Source organism: Uloborus diversus, unplaced genomic scaffold, assembly GCF_026930045.1.
Source record: "Uloborus diversus isolate 005 unplaced genomic scaffold, Udiv.v.3.1 scaffold_241, whole genome shotgun sequence".
NCBI lineage: Eukaryota > Metazoa > Arthropoda > Arachnida > Araneae > Uloboridae > Uloborus > Uloborus diversus.
The window spans coordinates 132,921-151,152 of record NW_026558397.1 but is presented as its reverse complement, the minus strand read 5'-3'; the positions used below and the strand labels follow the sequence as shown (position 1 = coordinate 151,152).

Sequence of the window (18,232 nt, the reverse complement as noted above, 5' to 3'; positions counted from 1 at the left end):
TGCATCAATTTACATGTATAGCTAAAAATCATTTTTTTTCTTCTTCTAGAATTTGGAACCAGATTACTCCTTTCGTTTTCACTGCTGCAAGCAAACTTTTGGCCAAACTATCAAAATCTTTTGCAGCATCAAAATTTGCTGGTTCCTAGTCTTAAAACGAAATAGCGATCACTCGCAAAGATAACAAAACCATCTATCCAGCTTCTGACAATTCATGATGAAAACCATAGCTGGTGAAAAAGAATCAATAGTGAGAAATGCTGTTGGAAAAACTGAATTATCTTCCAATTCACAGGATTCAAGCTCAAGCTCCGATTCATATGAGTACCTTAAGTAATTACTGCTGCAGCTCGTCTTTGGCCAAAACCACTATCCAAATTTTTTGCATTGGGAACTTTTTAAGTATCTTGAGTCTGATCATGAAGGATCTGGAATGACTTCCATAGGACATTTGATCGCTTTCCAAGAAAACTATTAACTTTCTACTTTTAGATTTTGGAACTAGCTGAAAACGCTTTCGCTTCCAATGCTGCAAGTAAATTTTTGGCCATACAACTATCAAAATCTTTTGCAGTATCAAAATTTGCTAGTTCCTGGTCTTAAAGTCAGTTTCTCAAAAAAAGGCCTACCGGGAAGATATCTGCTTTGAAAATTCATCATGCGACGAAACTGAACCTTCAGGCAAAAATAAACCACAGCGTTCCAAGTAGTAACGACTTTTTGGACTCTGGTAATGCAAAATTGAATGGATCCATTTATCTGAAGGTATACTACACTTGAAAACGAAAAGTAAGAGACAGCAATTAAAAAGCAAAGTCATCCAGCTGTGATACCTCTTGAAATTCTGGCAATGCGATATCTGCCCAAAAATTGGTTATAAATAATCACAATAGGGAAAACTGATGACAAGAGTGGATCATCCTCAAAACCACAGGTGCCAAGTTCAATCTCGGATGTTTATGAAAAAAAATTGTGCATCTACTTTTGCAACTAGCCTTTCGCAACCCTTTTTTCTAAATTTGTTGCAGAAGTAGAATCATCAGAATGTTGTCATGTTCATCAGTTCCTCCAAAATGCTTACAAGAAAGATAACAGCTTTGGAAGTTCAGTCTAATTTTTTTGAGTAAAAACGAATTTCGAGCGTTTCAAGTATAGTAGAGGTTTTCGGGACTCAGACTATGTAAAACCGAAAGGGCGAGTTTATCTGAAAAGTAAAAACTACAAAAAATACCAATAAAGTAACAACTATTTCTGTAAAACAGCATGTAAAAACGCCTTTTTAAAGAAAAACTGTCATCAAGCTCTGATACCTCTTAAAACTCTGACAGTGAAAAATCAAAACAGCAGCTGGTAAAAAAAAAAAAAAAAAAAACAATTAGTGACACTATTGTATTATCCTCAAACCCTCAGAAATCAAGCTCGAGCTTGGCTGTTCAGAAGAGAACCTTTTGCATCTCCTTGTGCAATTAGCCTTCAGACAAACTCAGTACCTAAATTTGTTGCACAAGAAGATTAATTTAAATCTTCTAATCCCGAGACGGACATTGAAGAAGGTATGGAGGATTTCTTTAGCAGAGTCGAACAAATCCCAAGTGGATCCCATTGAAGGTAACAGTTCAGAAAAATTCCAAAGGAACTACTCTTCGAAACAAATTGCTAAGACTTCATCTGATAGTTTTGCTATATATTCAAATGATTCAGCTGCTCCTCAAGAAAACGTCTATTGGGGAGATACCTGCTTTGCCAATTTATCCGATGACAAAACTAAATGTTATACAAAAATGAACTGAGAGTTTTAACTATCGGCGGACTTTCATAACGAAAAAAAAAAAGTGGCACATTTAACCTGAAACTTACTACGTTTGAAACAAACAGGAAACAGACATCTGTTTCCGTAGAACTCAACTCCACTCAAAAAAAAAATTCATTTAACTCCGTGTCTTCTTAAGATTTTTAAAGATCGAAACAACAGCCGATGAAAAAAAAAAAAAAAAAAAAAACAGCACCTGGAAACACTGGCTACAAAGTATTATTATCTTAAAAGCCGCAGCGATCAGTTCAAGCTCGGATTTACAAGAGAAACGTTTTGTATCAACTACTGCCATTCGTCTTTGGGAAAAACAAGCTTCTAAATTTGTTGCAGTTGAAGATTCAAGAAAATCTCCTGTTTCTGAGACTGAACATGATGAATAAGGTATGGATCCTTTAGCAACGTTGAAATAAACCCCAAATAAAATCTTGAAATTTTTTACCAAGTGCTCAGAAGAACGCCGAAGCAAATGTTCTTCATAGAAATGATAAGACTTCACACTATATTTTATATAAATATATATTCTAGCCATTTATTCTAAAAAGAGAAATCTACTGTGAAGATAACTACTTCGAAAATTCATCCTATGACGAAATCAAATCCTCCACAGAAAAGAAGTCGTAGAGAGAACTGGTGATGATTTTTCAGACTCTGACAACAAAAAATAAATTAAAATTAAATACTCTTTTGCTTTAGTTGAATAAAAAACTTTCAATAGCCCATCTAATTGCTTGCTTATTCTCTTGTTTAGGCAAAAAAAAAATAATTAATTTGAATTTTGACATCTTGAATTCAAATTATATTTTTCGCAATCACGAGTGTGTGTATGTAGGCGTGTGTGTTTGTGTGGGGGGGGGATTTCTGTTTGTGTGTAGGGGGCATGTGTATGTGTGTAGGCATAAATGTGTGGGTAGTTGTGTGTATATGTTTGTGTATATGTGTGTGTTTGTGTGTGCGTGCAGGGGTATGTGTATGTGTGTGTAGGCATGTGTGTTTGTGTCTGTGTGCAGGCACGAATGTGTGGGTAGTTGTGTGTATGTGTGTAGGTGTATGTATTTGTGTGTATGTGTGTGTGTGCGTGTGTGTGTAGTTATGTATGTATGCGCGTGTGTAGGACATGGATGCAACCTGGAGATATCTTTCGCTATAGGAGCAGCATCGTGAGGAGCCGGTCGACGGTGATGCTGCAGAGGGTGGCGGTGGGAAAATAAAATGATCGGACATCGAAACAGTCAAGTGAGAACAATAAGCAATCGTGGTTGCTCAAAAAAAAAAAAAAAATGCACTCGCGCAATATGGAAATTCGGAAAGTCCGATCAGTGAATGAATCTTCCATAATGGGGTTGTTTCCAAAATTTAAAAAGTTTTTTTTTCTGAAAGAGCATGCTTTAAAAGCATAGGATTTAACCATTTATTTTACATAATTTGACAAAGTTTAATAATTTTTAACAATTATTTTAATCGGTGGGCAGATTCAAATTAATTTTTTTTATTTTTCTGCACACGACATCACAAGTGATGAAATGCCATTTACTGCTGTCTTTACCGCACAGCGCAAATTATCATAACCTGGCAACGCGGTCGACAGCATATTGTAAACATTTAGCGCGGCAATGGAGTAGCGCGCCAAGTACATCACTTGTGACATCATAAAGAAGATGCCTTAGTTAAAAAAATCGAACATTAAAAAAATAATTAAATACAAAATAACTGTTGGGAAAATAAAAGTTTTTTCTGGCTCCAAATTCTTCTTTTATTTATTTTTTGCTTATTCTATCAGTTTTAGGGATTAAAAGTGGTACTTTCGATTGAAGGAACCAGCACCATTTGGAACGAAAAAAAAATAGTTTTCAAATGCGTTTTTTTAGATGAAAGGGCAATCCGCCCCCTTCTCACTAACGTTCATCAATCAACGCAGATGCGGATTTGTTTTTGGTTATTAAATTCTCTGCCAGGAATAATCGGATTAAAAAACGCGTTACAAATAGAACAAATCGAAAATCCTGCTCCTCCTGGCGTTGAGAATAGTATATAATTAAGGATATAATATGCAGAAAAGGACATAGAGTGCCTTTTGTTGTAAATAAGATGTGTTCCAAGATTTTTATTCTAATTTTAAAGAAAACCGTTACTTTCAAAGTATCTAATCGAAGAAACGTCCTATTCATTCGGTTTTTGAGGCGTTTGAAAGCCCTTAAAAATCTGCCTAAGGTAAATTTAATCCAAAGTATGATGTTTAAGGGGTCTAAGGACCCTTAACCTTCAAAATTTTCAATTTTCTGGAAAAAATATATGTTATGCATAACTTAATTCTCAACAATTTGATACCTTTTTTATTACCATACGTAAAAAACTTCTCAAGTTATCGTGAAAATGCATAAACTTTCCCCATAGAGATTTATGTTTACAGCAGTTGTTTAAGCCTCTTTTTTTTCAAGTGTCGGTTTCTCGTTTTGCGCGCATGATATCTTAGAAAGTTTCTAATATATTTCCGTAAAACTTTTCATGCATGTTTGTCGGGTTTATTTTTATGATCTGAACCTAAATTTTAACTAAAAATAAAAGTTAATATTAAAATAAAAAAATATTTTCCCCAAAAGTTTGGAAAATTTTGATATTAACTTATAAAATTTCAAAAATAAATTAAATAATTTTTAAAAAATAAAAAAAAATTTAGTTTCAGATCATAAAACTAAACCAGACTAGCATGCACAAAAAGTTTTAAGGAAATAAATAAGAAACTTTCTGAGATATCATGCGCGCAAAACGAGAAACCTGAGAAAATGCAACCTGAGAAAAAGAGGATTCAACAGATGCTGTTAACATAAATCTCTATGGGGCAAGTATACGCATTTTTTCGATAACTTTGAAAGTTTTTTGCCGTATGGTAATAAATAAGGCACCAAATTGTTTAGAATTAAATTCGTCATAACATATATTTTTTCCAGAAAATCGAACATTTTGAACGTTAAGGGTCCTTAGACCCCTTAATAAATGCGGATTTTAATTCTGTTTTACAAATACAGATCAAGATTGATTTTTAAAAAAATAAGGAATGAAAAGTGGCAAATTATTGCATACAATTGTTTTAAGGATACAAGGAAGCTAACTTCAGTGTTATAGTCCTGGCACCACAATGTATGCCCTTAAAATTTTTTAGGTCCAGAGAACTTGTAGGTGTTCTTATATGAGAATATTTTGGGTAGATATGTGGAAACCTACGCGAAATAATTTTACAGGCCGTAAAAGAAACTGGCCATTTTGGTTCACTTGCTCATTACGTTTTTCGAAGCGGGAGTACCTACAAATTTACTTTTAGTTTTGAACTGCAGATTTTGGAGTTTAGGAAGTCAATTAATGTATTAATTATGTCATAAAAACCGCTCTAGCTGTTTCCACGATTTTACGTGAAGATATCTCTGACATTTGTTGTTGAATATTCTAGTTACTAAAAAGTGTACAAAAATTAATGAATAATCCAAAATGCTCATTTTAGACTCGTGTTCATCACATACATGTTTCTTCAACAACACAATAAACAAAAAAAATAAGCTTAGTTATTTTTAAAGAAGGTTACTATCTGTGTTTGCATCGCATGTTATTGCACTACGACGGACGCCTGTATCATTTCATGCCGCAAACCACTCTTTTTAAACCATTTTTATCAACCAGTCTATGTGTGGAACAATTCGTAGATCCGCTTCTTCTAACGAATTGTTCTAATTGAGTTCTTCAATGATCTGTCTCAAATCTCTTATGAAAATTATTGCAGATTGCTTCTCCATTAACTGTTGAACCGCTTGCAATCGCTGAAAATGTAGCAGTTTCGGACAGTTTCTTCTATTTCCTTGCGTGCTAGTTACTGTAAATTTTCCTGATTTGATACTGAAGACCAGAATTTTTTCTACTTGTATAAATACTGTTCTTTTTCTGTTAAATACAGCAAGGTTTATTTTGCCTTTCGTTGCTTCTCTTCTCATTCTTTCAGATTATTTCACAGAATGCTGCGAATAACTATCGAACACAACATGAAGTTCATGAAAAGAACATGCAAAAATGGATCTGTGCAGAACATTGCTGATAACCTCTGCAAAAGTTTTCTTTATTTAGCAGACTTGTGACATGAAATAGATAACGAGGGCAGTTTTTATCGGTGATACTTCGCTGAATAGAAAATGTTCTGGCAACAGATATTTCTGCAATTGTGCAACGATAATATCTAGCTTGGTAGGTGAATCACCATCACATAAAGAGTTCATTGGAAACAAGTCATGAGCTAAAATATTTTTAATCCATTCTCCCTTTCTTTTACTATTTCCAATTCTCTGTAACCGTGTTAAAGTTGATTCTTTAATACTAGCTTAGAGTATCATGAAATATTAATGATATGCAATGTGTCTCGTAGTCTTCCTAATTCTCATTTAATGGATCACTGTGAGAGTGTCCCACATCATTTTCTTTATAGGCAATCGCTAACCAGTATTTCATGAATGCCACTCGGCAACAAACTACATTTATCGTCTGCCCTGCAATTCCTCCGGCACTTTTCCGTGACCGTTGAATCATTTGCTTTCAATATTTGTGCGTAGCGTTTGAATCATTATTTGACTTTATTCCTCATTCTTTGAGCCAAGAGCATCCTGAACCATCTTTAGTCACATCGCAGAACTTCTCTTGTACTCTTAAAATCAACATCTTACAATGATTTTCAAAAGATGCATTCTGCAATTTTCACAGCTTCTTGTAAGCAAATAGCAGCAGCAAGTACTTTTGGAAATAAATGACTAGAAAAATACAAGAAAGGTTCATCCTTTCTTTCGGAAGCAAAGAAAAGAATCCTTTCATTATACTTGTTACGAGAAATAGTTTTATTTCATTAATATAAACCAATGCATTTGCATCTGCATTGAGAGCATTGAGCATCAATTCTTTTATTTCTGAAAGAATAAATCCATGCCCAGCATTTAAAAGAGGCTTTAATATTTCATTTGCCAGTTTAAACAGTCGAAATTTTGATGATTAGATGTTCCACAGACTGTGTATTTGTTTCTCGCTCATACTTTCGAATATAAGAACTTATACAGTTTGGATGTGCATATAAATTCGCAGCAGAAACATTCATATCGCTGTTAAGATCGGCAACTCTGTCAAAAACTTCGTCTTGATTTGGACCTCCTTCCGCACTTTCTGATTTTTCTAAAACTTTGTTTTCACTTCCAAAATAACTTCTCTGTGCATTTTTTCCTACCATTTTTCTTAGCGTTTTCCCTCGCGTGTATTTGTTGTAGCACTGGTTGCTGCAATTGACAAACTATATTTTCTTGCAGCGTTTTTCAATATTTGTGCCATTGTTACCAGTTGTTTGTCACCAGTGTTAGCCATTTGGGTGGTACCCATGTTATGGTTCCGTAATTTTCTCGTCCGTCTAAGGATAATTTTGTTCTTAAAATTGGAATAGAAAAAGAACCACATCGAATTTTCGAAAAATCGCTTCAAGTGCACACCCCCATGCTACAAACTAACTTTGTGCCAAATTTCATGAACATTGGCCGAACGGTGTAGGCGCTGTGCGCGTCACTGAGATCCAGACATCCAGAGATACTGATAGAGAGAGATCCGGACAGAGAAATATCCAGACAGAGAGACTTTCAGCTTTATTACTAGTAAAAAAAGATAACTTGTTTTTGGTTGTGTTACAATATTATAGCTTAATATAATTGCGACTTCGGTATTAGCAAAGATTCGTAAGATTTACGTAAAGCGTTGTATTTAGGCGAAATTTGTGACAAAGGACCACGATGTTACCGACACTTAGTTTCGATAAAAAGTGCAGATACGACTTTTGTGGTCAGCACGGCAGCATAAGGTGCTCCATCTGTATCTGCTATTTGTTTTTTCTTGCAGCACCACCGCTCATTAATGAGTTAGTTTCATCAATAAAAGATCATTTCGAATACAGTAGACCCTCGTTTTACGCGGGTTTATTTTACGCGGTTTCAGATTCGACACTTTTATTTTATTTTATTTCACGCAGATGAATTTCGGTTTTACGCAGATGCGGTAATGTAAACAGATAACATTTTCCCCTCTTTCAAAGCCTAAACTCCTAAAGATTGCAGATTACGCGTAATCAACTGCATTTTGGCGTGCTAACCATCGAACTTGGGGCACTGGAGACATTTTATGTAATTGGTTCCAAAGCTCTTTCCAGAAGTAAAGTTATTGAGCTCACACAGTTCAGAATTCACTGGAAGAAGAGCTTTTAGGAGTAGAACCAACGAGGATACCGACGTCGGTGTCGCACAACCAAAAACGTTCACATTGAAAATGTTGAGCCATTCCTAGACATTAGAAATGATCTTTCTGATTTGTTAGTGACGGAAGATTGTATCATGGAAGTGACGGAAGATTGTATCATGGAAATGACGCAAGTGATCATGGATCCGTTAATGCTGTGCAAAGAACTACAGAGAAAAATTCTTAATGACTGCCAAAAGACTATTGTAGCCAGCTCCTCTTTATAAACAGAACACGAAATTAATTTATGTTTTCTTTATGCATGTTGTGCATAGAAATCGACATAAGTACACATTAAACTTATGATACAATTATAGTCATCACTAGAATGAAGTATTTTGTTATCTACGGAACCAAACCCCTATTTTAACACTAATTAGGTCTCAATTTACGTGGTTCCGATTTACGCGGCATTTCCGTGGCACGTAACCCCCGCGTAAAACGAGGGTCTACTACAGTGTTCTGGGAATGGAAAGCATCACAAAAACCTCTTTCGAAGAATTAATTATTCAAACTTGAGGCTGAATCCGTACATTCTCTAAGTCCGCATTTTAAAAAGTGTAAGTAAAAATAATGTTAGTTGCATTTCTACTCTGCTTCAACCAATTAAAAGACGACGTTGCTCCAAAAGATGTCTCAGGCAATAACAATTTTTTTCTGCATTAATTTTTTTTAGAATACTTACTATTTCTACGGTTCGTTTTTAGCCTACTTTCCCAGTAAAAGTCAGAAAAAGAAGAAAAAAAGCATGAAAGAAGGCTTAATGCATCTTAAAAATATCGTGAAAAACAAAAAAAAGTCAAAAATAAATAAAATAATTAAATAAATATTGAAAAATTAAAAATTAGAAAGTAGGGTATTGAGATGGGGAAAAATGTCTGTCGGTCTGTCTGTCTGTCGGTCTGTCTGTCTGTCGGTCTGTCTGTCGGTCTGTCTGTCTGTCCCCCCCCTAATAACTTTTGAATGAATAGTCCGATTCGAACAAACTTTTTTTTGTTCGAAAGATCTCGGCGAGGACACCTCATTCCCATATTTCACTTTTTGATTTGAACTATTTTTTGTTCAATTTTGAACAGTTCAAAAAAACTTAACATTAGCGCCTACGGGGAAATTCAAAGCAATTCCGAACTGTGAGGCGAATTTGCTTCAAACAAACTTTGTAGGAAAAAGCTTTTGATAAAAAACTTGTATATAAAATATCTTTTTGATTTGAACAATTTTCCGTTCAATTTTGAACAGTTCAAATCCCTTAACATTAGCGCCTACGGGGAAACTGAAAGTCAATGTAGATTCCGTACTAGAAGGCGGATTTACTTCAAACAAACTTTGTTGGAAATAGCTCTTGACGACCTACTCCCGACTCCGACTCCGACTCCGAGAATTTAGGGGGACCTGACACCGACTCTGACTCCTGTTCCCGACAATTAATCGGACTCCGACTCCCCGACTTCGACTCGGACTTCGTAGCTTTGGCAAACATTTATACACGGAGGACAAATGACTGACTCCGATTCTTGGATATTCGACTCCGACTCTTTTATCCCAAAATGAGATTGACTCCGACTCCGACTCCGCTGCTATGGTTTTAACTGTGAAATAATTATTGTTGATATGATTTGTTTTTATTTTCACGCTAAAGTTTTAATTTAGGTATTTAGTTTTCGGTGAATAAACTCGAAAAATATGCGCAGACGATTTTTTTTTTTTTACAATGAAAATTATTTCTTTAAGTTGACATTTTATTGTTTTTTTTTATTTTGGTAAGTGCGTTAATTCGTTTAAAAATTATTTTCGGCAACAGGGGAAAAAGAAACGATTTTTTTTTTATATGATGTATTTATTTTAATGAACTTATTATTATTTTTTCGTTTTGAAAGCTGTTAAAAAAAAATTTTAATGGAAAGAAGTGTATTAGCTGCTTTGTTTAAAAGGTGCTGCTATTTTATTTGTTCGTTTTTTTGAAGAAAAGTAAGGAATATTTTATTCCTAGAAATCAGCTTAAAATATTAAAAAATATATGTTTGAAAAAATTTGCGATTTTAGCTATTTTAGAGAATATTGATCAGGTACTAGAAAGTAGTATGGGTATACGGGAAAGTAGGCTCGTCTAGTTCTAGACGGAACTTCTTGTTTATTGAGCAATCACGACTGCTTATTGCTTTCATTTGACTGTTTTTGGCGTCCTATCATTTTATTTTCCCACCGCCACCCTCCGCGCCACCACCGTCACACCGGCTCCTCACGACGCTGCTCCTCTAGCGAAAGCTGTCTTCAGGTTGCATCCATGTCCTACACACACGCGCATACATACACAACTACACACACACACGTACACACACATACATACACCTACACACATACACCATACACACAACTACCCACACACTTATGCCAGCACACAGACACAAACACACATGCCTACACACACATACACATAAACACACATACCCCCAGACACAAACACACACGCCTACATACACACACTCGTGATTGCGAAAAACATTTTGAATTCAAAATGTCAAAATTCAAATTAATTTTTTTTATTTTTAGTTTTCCTTCTGCTTTTCAAAATAGTGGATACCTTTGTTAACATGACGGTACGAATATATATTTCTGTTGTTTTGAACATTGATCGAGGTTTTAGCAAGAATTTTTTAGCAATTCGTTCCACCTCAAGCTGTTTTCCTCTAAACTAGATTGCACTATTCAAAAGCCTATTATGTATCACAGCTTGCAAAATCTTTCCACGATTTCGCACCTTTCGCAACATAAAACGTTAAATTTAATCTTGATCAGTTGCGTCATGTTTCGCTCATCCAGTCGCACTAAATAATCATATGCACACAAATATCCAGTTATATATATTTTGAAGGAAATGCCACACTGAGACACAAGGTCCGAACTACATCGATACATCGAGATGAAATTGTTTATCATTTTCCTCTGCATCTGGTGCATCGCGTGAGTAATTTATCATTGTTATCTTTTATGTAGAGCCGCCATATATACCGTTTGACCACGGATTGTATGTAATTTGGCAATTGGCCAAGTTAAGACGATTCCATCTGAATGAATGTAGCAGGGAGAAGGAAAAATAGCGACGGGATTTTGATTCCCACGTTTTATAATGTCACTAGTGTTTAATTAATTTATTGCATTCTCTAAGTTGAAAAAGATTGGAAAAAAACAGTTTCCATAGACTAATAATAACAGTAGACCGAGCTTTCCCAGACTTGCTGATGAAAAAATTGGTTCATGGATAAATCATGTGACTGGTGGGAGGCTCGGCGAAAACTTTGGCAGCATGGTTGCCAGATGGCAACATTATCTATAGTTTGGCATTCCACATGACGTGTTTTCATTATTTTTTTTCCAGGTGCAGAGTTTGAACTGTTTTTCTTTTAGTTATGCATTATTTTGACATTAGTAATTAATTTTTGACCACAGTTTTCAGTAACTATTATTTCATTTGGAACTGCTACGTTAGCGTTGGCGTGAACGCAATGGCGTAAACGTTTTGCGTTAACGCAAAAATGTACTAATCGGAAATTGAAATTGTAGGTAAAAATCTCACCGTTTGCCGATTCTTTTCGGGCGCTTGCATCTTTAATTGCTTAGAGAGTTATTGAAATTGACTAAAGAAAATGCGCAATACAATCTAAACGAAAAACTCACTATATTAACAAACTATTTACAACTTAGAATAACAAATTTACTAATCGGACTCCATAAAAGATCATTCTTCCGTGTTCCATCAATTCTATTTATTTTATTTCTCGCTGGCGTTGATCGTCTGCTACGATCAACGCCCGCTGTTGCTAGGATATCCGCCAGTCACATGGTTTGGTTTATGACCAGCAAAAGGGTTGCCTTCTTATTATTAGTCTATGACAGTTTCTATGGAAACAACAAAAAGAAAATACACTGTTTTCATTTCGTCAGGAAAAGTAGAATCAAAATGGTATGCGCAAAACTATGTTGTTAAAAATGTATCAGTTAATTTTTGTAGTGAGGATATAGATTAAATACAGATTAGGTTTAAGAAATGATTCGTTGAACGAACTGTCATTTGCACACTGCGTCTAAATAGGCAAAAGCGCACATCTGTGACTAATAAACTCTCACCCCTGCAAAGTAATAGATGCTTCCATTTCCGCCTATAAACCGGATATTAACCTTTCCATGTAATTAATGGTCAGACAGTACAGGCCGACTCATCAGCTTAAGTTTAGCCATTTTGGATCTGATTTTTCATATGTTGCGGAGCTAGGGTTGCCACAGCAAAATTTAGGGTTTTTCCAGATTGGCCAAGAATAATATTTTATTTCATAAACTGGGGGGATTCGCTCCCTGCTTGTTGGCGCTCACCAGCCCCCGAAGATTGCTTCGCAATCTCATTTGATTCGTAAAGATTTAAATCGTTAATTGGAAAGAAACAGATCAAAAATGCATTATGAGTTCCCTCTTTGGAACAAAAAGCACCCCTTCCCCGGGTTTCAAAATAACTTTTACCAACTTGCAGAGCCGTAAGAGCTAAGGGGCTCATGAGCATTGCAGAACTGCAGTTTTGTACGTTTGAGAAGTCGCTTTCATATTCGTGGTCTCTTGTAATATATTTTGCTCTTTAGCTCAGGGCTTGAATTGAGTTGAGCCTAAGATTTTACGTTAAAATCGAAGCCCTTGAAGTTTCTGAATAAGAAAAAAGAAACAAGCGAATCCAAAAGACGTAACTATGGCAACGCTAAAATAAAGCATCAATCATTTTAATGGAGCTGAGATTTTTCGAACTTGATTAAAACGGCTTGTAATTGTTTTTCCTTTGGAGATAGAAGCTTAGTTTTTCGATCATAGGTCGAGTTGGAACTAGAGTAAAAAAAGCCGCTCTTTCCAGTGGTGTCAAAAAGAAAAGTGTGGGGCAATTCCTTCTCTTTTTACGCATAGATTTAATGAAGAAAGTAGTGCCTAAATTTCAGCTAAGCCTAAAAAAATTCGAGCTAATTAGCAAATAACTCCCGCCGTAATTAACTTAAAGCATTGAAAGTGCGTAGAACGCGGAAAATCCCACCCTTTCTAACGATATATAATTTTAATATGTGCAAGTAAGTTTCACCACTTTAATAAGCAATTTACGCGAAATTTGAAATTGAAACATTAATTAGAAAAAAACTAATTCGAAATTTAAAAAAACAAAACCCCAAGTGCAAACCACTGGGGCTCGAAGTAATTTTATGCAACATTTGCAGGCTACAGGTGCTATGGGGTCTTCTGGAGGCAGGCACGCCACAGACTTCCTTTCAGAATTTCATTTGACATACCTTTTTTTAATATAAAGAGACAATTCAAGTGCTGCTAATAATGGGGTCGTTTCCAAAGCTTGAAAAGAATTTTTTTTTTTCTGAAAGAACATGCTTAAAAACATAGGATCTAATCATTTTTTAAATAATTTGTTTAAGTTAAATATTTTTAAAAAATTACTTAAATCGGTGCGCTTTCATTGTTTACATTTCTTGCCGATGACATCACAAATGATGAAATGCTATTCTGTGCTGCCATTCACAGAGCAAAATATTTAATTAGGGGGGAAGAAAGGGGTTCATGAAATCGTGACAATATGTGTCAGGGCGTAAGAAGAAGTGTGATATCACACTTTAAAGGGGCGACGAACCCCCCTCCCCGGTCATCAAATTGTGACAGTTTGTGACACGAGGTAGCAAGGAGTGCGATATCATGCTTTGAGGTGGAGAGGAGGAGACGGGGCTCATCAAATTGTGAATTTTCTCGACAAAAAGTGTTTTGTGTTGAAAAAATGGGCGATATCATTTATAGACAGCTCCCTTGCATACATCTTAGATATGCATCAGTGTTGGTTTTTCCTTCTTAGACAACACTTTTCGTTTACCTATTGTGAAAAAGGAAAATATCCTGAATTTTTGAAACTGGATAATGTGTTGAATAAAATATTGACAGATACCAGTAATTCGGATCAAACAGAGAATGACTCACATGAGCAATATAATATTTACACTACTGCTGTTTGAGTTTCCCTTTTTACTTCCTTTTACAAAAAAGGAAGTATTGTATTCACGAAAAAAATTTCATTCAAAAATCGGCCTTAATTTTCAGTTTGCTCACCCCAAAATGAATGTTGAGTTTTTTTTTTTTTTTTTTTTTTCGACTCGACCACACGTACATACGTACCTAAGAACGTATAGACGCCCGAAATATCCATTTTGACGTTTCCCGAGTTAATAACAACGACATTTCTTGTGACGTCTGTATGTACGTATGTATGTGTGTATGTATGTCGCATAACTCAAGAACGGTATATTCTAGAAAGTTGAAATTTGGTACGTAGACTCCTAGTGGGATCTAGTTGTGCGCCTCTTTTTTTGGTTGCATTTGGGTGTTTCTGAAGGGGTCATTTGCCCCTTTTTGGGGGGAAATCATTGTTAATTTCGGTGCAAACTCAAGTGGTGTTATAATTTGGAGGACACTTGGCAATTTATCGCCAATCTTTTGGTCGCCAAGTTTTGTCGCCAACTTGGCGACAAATTTGGCATTTTTTTTAAAATTTTTATAATCTGGTTTCAATGTGGCCACTGTTGGTGATATTTAGAGAGTTAACTCTTGAATCACATAAAAATTGCAATAATGGGGAAATAACATTAAATTGGTGTAAAAGGAAGTCATGTGATGCACACATCAGCTCGTTTTTTTTTTTTTTTTTAAGTTTTCTTGAGGTTGAAAATTAAAGAAAGAAGCAGAAAAGTCGTCCTAAAATTTTAATTCAGACGGAAACTTGGTGAAACCAACTAGCTTTCATCTTCAGCTATGATGAATCAAATGCAAAGGACATTGATACAAAGATGCCGCAAAAAATGAGCTCTCAATTCGAATAAATTAAAGGAATACAGAAATATGCGGGCACCAAACTTAGTGAAAAAACGAAACCTGCAGTTTTTGAGCAAAGATCACTCACGAACTGAGAACAAAAATTCCTTTTTAAGGGGGTTTGAAACACATTTTGAAACTTTTTTTATTATATACTTTAGAGTTTTGAAATTTTTTGCCCTGATTCACCATTTATTTAATAAGCAAAATCATAACTTAAATATGAAAAAAAAAATATTTAATAAGTTTTATTAAATATTTTTAATAAGTTTTTTTTTAAATGGGGTTGCTTTAAATTGCTATAACTCAAAATATTTTTGATCAATTTTCAATTTTTTTAAAAAATGAAATACGCACAAATATCTAAGCTTTAATTTTTATTCGGTGATTTTGAAAATATTGATTCAATAAAAAATCTTTGAAGAAAAATTCGAAGATACTTTTTTTTTTAAATCAAAATTTTTGCAGTAAACGTTTTTTTTAAATTCGCCGAATAAAATTTAAAGTAAACTGCTTGAAATGATATGCTCCAAGTTTCATTACTTTATCTTTATCGGTTCCTGACTTATAAGAGTTTGAATGCAAGAAATCGGGAGAAATTGCATCTTGGAGAAAAACGCGTTTAAAGTTTTAAAGTTAAGTACACATTAGTTAGGTGTGTATGCAACAAAAATAATTATATCTTTCGTTCTATATAAGATAGAAACAAGATTCAAACGTCCTCTTAAGCAGAAAAACACGGAGTAATTTTTCACATGATAAAAAAAAAAAATGCAAAATTTGACGATTTTTGTGTCCCAGACCCCTTTAAGGTGGTGAAGTTTAAGGGAATTTTCCGCAAAGTGTTTAAATTGATTCAATCCTAGAAAAACCGACCGAAGTAGGAGCTGAGAGCGAGTTTTTGGCAAACCCATTATTTTTTACCACAAAATTATTTTGCATATGAGCGGTGATTTTCTCGACGGAATGGGAGTATACTTTTGTGTAACAAACTCTTAAGGGTGTATTTTTGCGCAACAAATAGTATTGGAAAATGACTGTGCACTATCCAACAATTTGCGCACTGAATTCATGGTAAAACTAGCAGCAGCAGTCATTTGTTAAGAAGCGCTTTTTTCGTTTTATTTGGCATAAAAATAGAAAATTTAAAAGATTGAAGCCAATCCCAGGAAAAAAGTTAGAATCCGAAAATAACGAGTTGACAAACCTAGAGAGGACACTTGGCGGTTCGTAGTGGGTGGTTAATACAGTACCCGCCACTAATAAAATCACTGCATTGTAAAATCAGTCGCTTTTTAAAATCAAATCTAGAAGAAGAGAATCATTGCAATACCAAAACATGTTAAAACCATCCTTTAATAAAATCATTATTCCCGTTTCATAAAATCAAAATTTTGGACATCGTACGTAAAAATTTCTCAGTGCCAAATTTGCCTCTTCAATAGATGTCAGAAAAGCTCTTGATGACATACAATGCACTTTAGAGCAAAGAAGAAAATATAATGTTGAACGTTACAAAAGAATTAGTAAAATCGTAAACGATATTGAACCTTTACTCTCCAATTCTGTTAATCTCACTGCAATACTCCAATATTTTAAGACCCTTCTGTTAAAGAAAAAAAAAACCTAATGTTGAGTAAAAATGACAACTGTATTTTGAAATACTCAAAACAAAAATAAATGACGTAATGCAATTCGTTTTTTAAAGTATTTAAGCTTCAAATTTTTTTTAATGTAGGTATGCCGGTTAATAAAATCAGTCGCTTTATGAAATCAAATGTCCAGAGAACAAATGTGATTTTAATAAGCGGCGGTCACACTGTATAATGCCGTTCTACCGGTATTCACCAGTCGAATCGAACCCTTGGAGCAGGAATTAAAATGGAGGCAGCAAGTCCAATCATTGGCTTAGCAAAAGCTGACCCAAGGACTCGAAGTCACGTGACTCAACAACGACGGATGGTTGGTACGTTTTGCGTGAAACAATGCGAAAGAAACCTGTTTCTTCCAATGCTTTGCTTTGAAATCTGTCACGTGACTTGGGGTTTCCTGAACGAAAGTCTTCACTCTCTCCATTTTATCTCTTCTCTATACTCGAACCACCGTCAGACACCTGAGCCGCTGAATGATTGAAGCAATCTTAGACCGACGCACAGTGGGGCGAAAACGATAAAAACTGCTTAAAAGGGTACTTTTTTTTTTCTATATTCAACCAATTGCGGATTAATATATTTGCACAGGCAATCAGAACTGGAATTTTAGAGCCCTTCGTCGACTACAAAGCTAAAGATAGCCTTTAGAAGGTGAAGAACCATGAATAAAGGGGATTTAAACAAATTGCTTTGAAGCAATCTATATATTTTTTTTCTTATTAATGGCGGGTATATTTAATTTCTCTCGTGTCCGACGATAGTAAAAGAACAAAAAAGAGAAAAAAGAAAATTAATTTGAATTCTGAAATTTTGAATTCAAATTATGTTTTTCGCAATCACAATAGGACCCTACTCATTGGAGTTATTATTTCTAGAAAGGCCCCTGTTCCCCCACGTCTGCCTCTCTTCCCGGACGGTTACGTGTGTATAGTTGTGTGTGTGTGTGCAGCCGCGCGTGCGTACATGTGTAGGCTTGTGTGTGTGCGTAGACCTGTGTGTATGCACTTAGACGTGTGCGTATGTGTGTAACGGCACGTGTGTGTGAGTGTTTATGTGTGTAACGGCGCGTGTTTGGTTGTGTATGTTTGCGTATGAGTGTGCTTGTGTGTAGTACATGGACGCCACTGACCAGGAGAAGCGGAATTCGGAGGACAGTGTTCAGGACCAGAGGAGCCGGTGGCCGGTGGTGCTGCAGAGACCCCAGGTCCAAGCTGAAAAAGGAACCACAACGCCAAGGACCGTCAAATGAGAACAATAAGCAATTGTGATTGCTCAAAAAAAAAAAAAGGAATAATCGAATATTCAAATAGATAATTGGTTTTGATCAGCACCGAAAACTGGAGAATTCAAAGTTATTTTTTTCAAAACGTTCTACAAAAAAATGTCCTCTTATGTCCTCTTAGAAATTAATATTAATTAGTCATCAATGGTCTGTAGAAATACCCTGAAAAGGAATTAGCTGCGTAAACCTGCGAACTTTGGACTTAGAGCCCAAACAAATCGAGAAAAATCCATTATAACATGCCTGAGTACACAAACAAGCGATAGAGGTTTAAAAACATTTTTAAGCCCTTTTCGGCGT

The 18,232-nt window shown here is 35.3% G+C and overlaps 1 protein-coding gene across 1 annotated transcript in view; it reads left to right on the top strand.

The window, feature by feature from the left end:
- Positions 1 to 217: 217 nt before the first annotated feature.
- The window catches only part of LOC129233198 (collagen alpha-1(I) chain-like), a 77,593-nt gene continuing 59,578 nt past the window's right edge, over positions 218 to 18,232 (top strand). The window contains exon 1 of the mRNA XM_054867260.1: positions 218 to 333. Coding sequence (XP_054723235.1) covers positions 218 to 333 — 116 coding nt within the window. The remainder of the gene's footprint in view (positions 334 to 18,232) is intronic.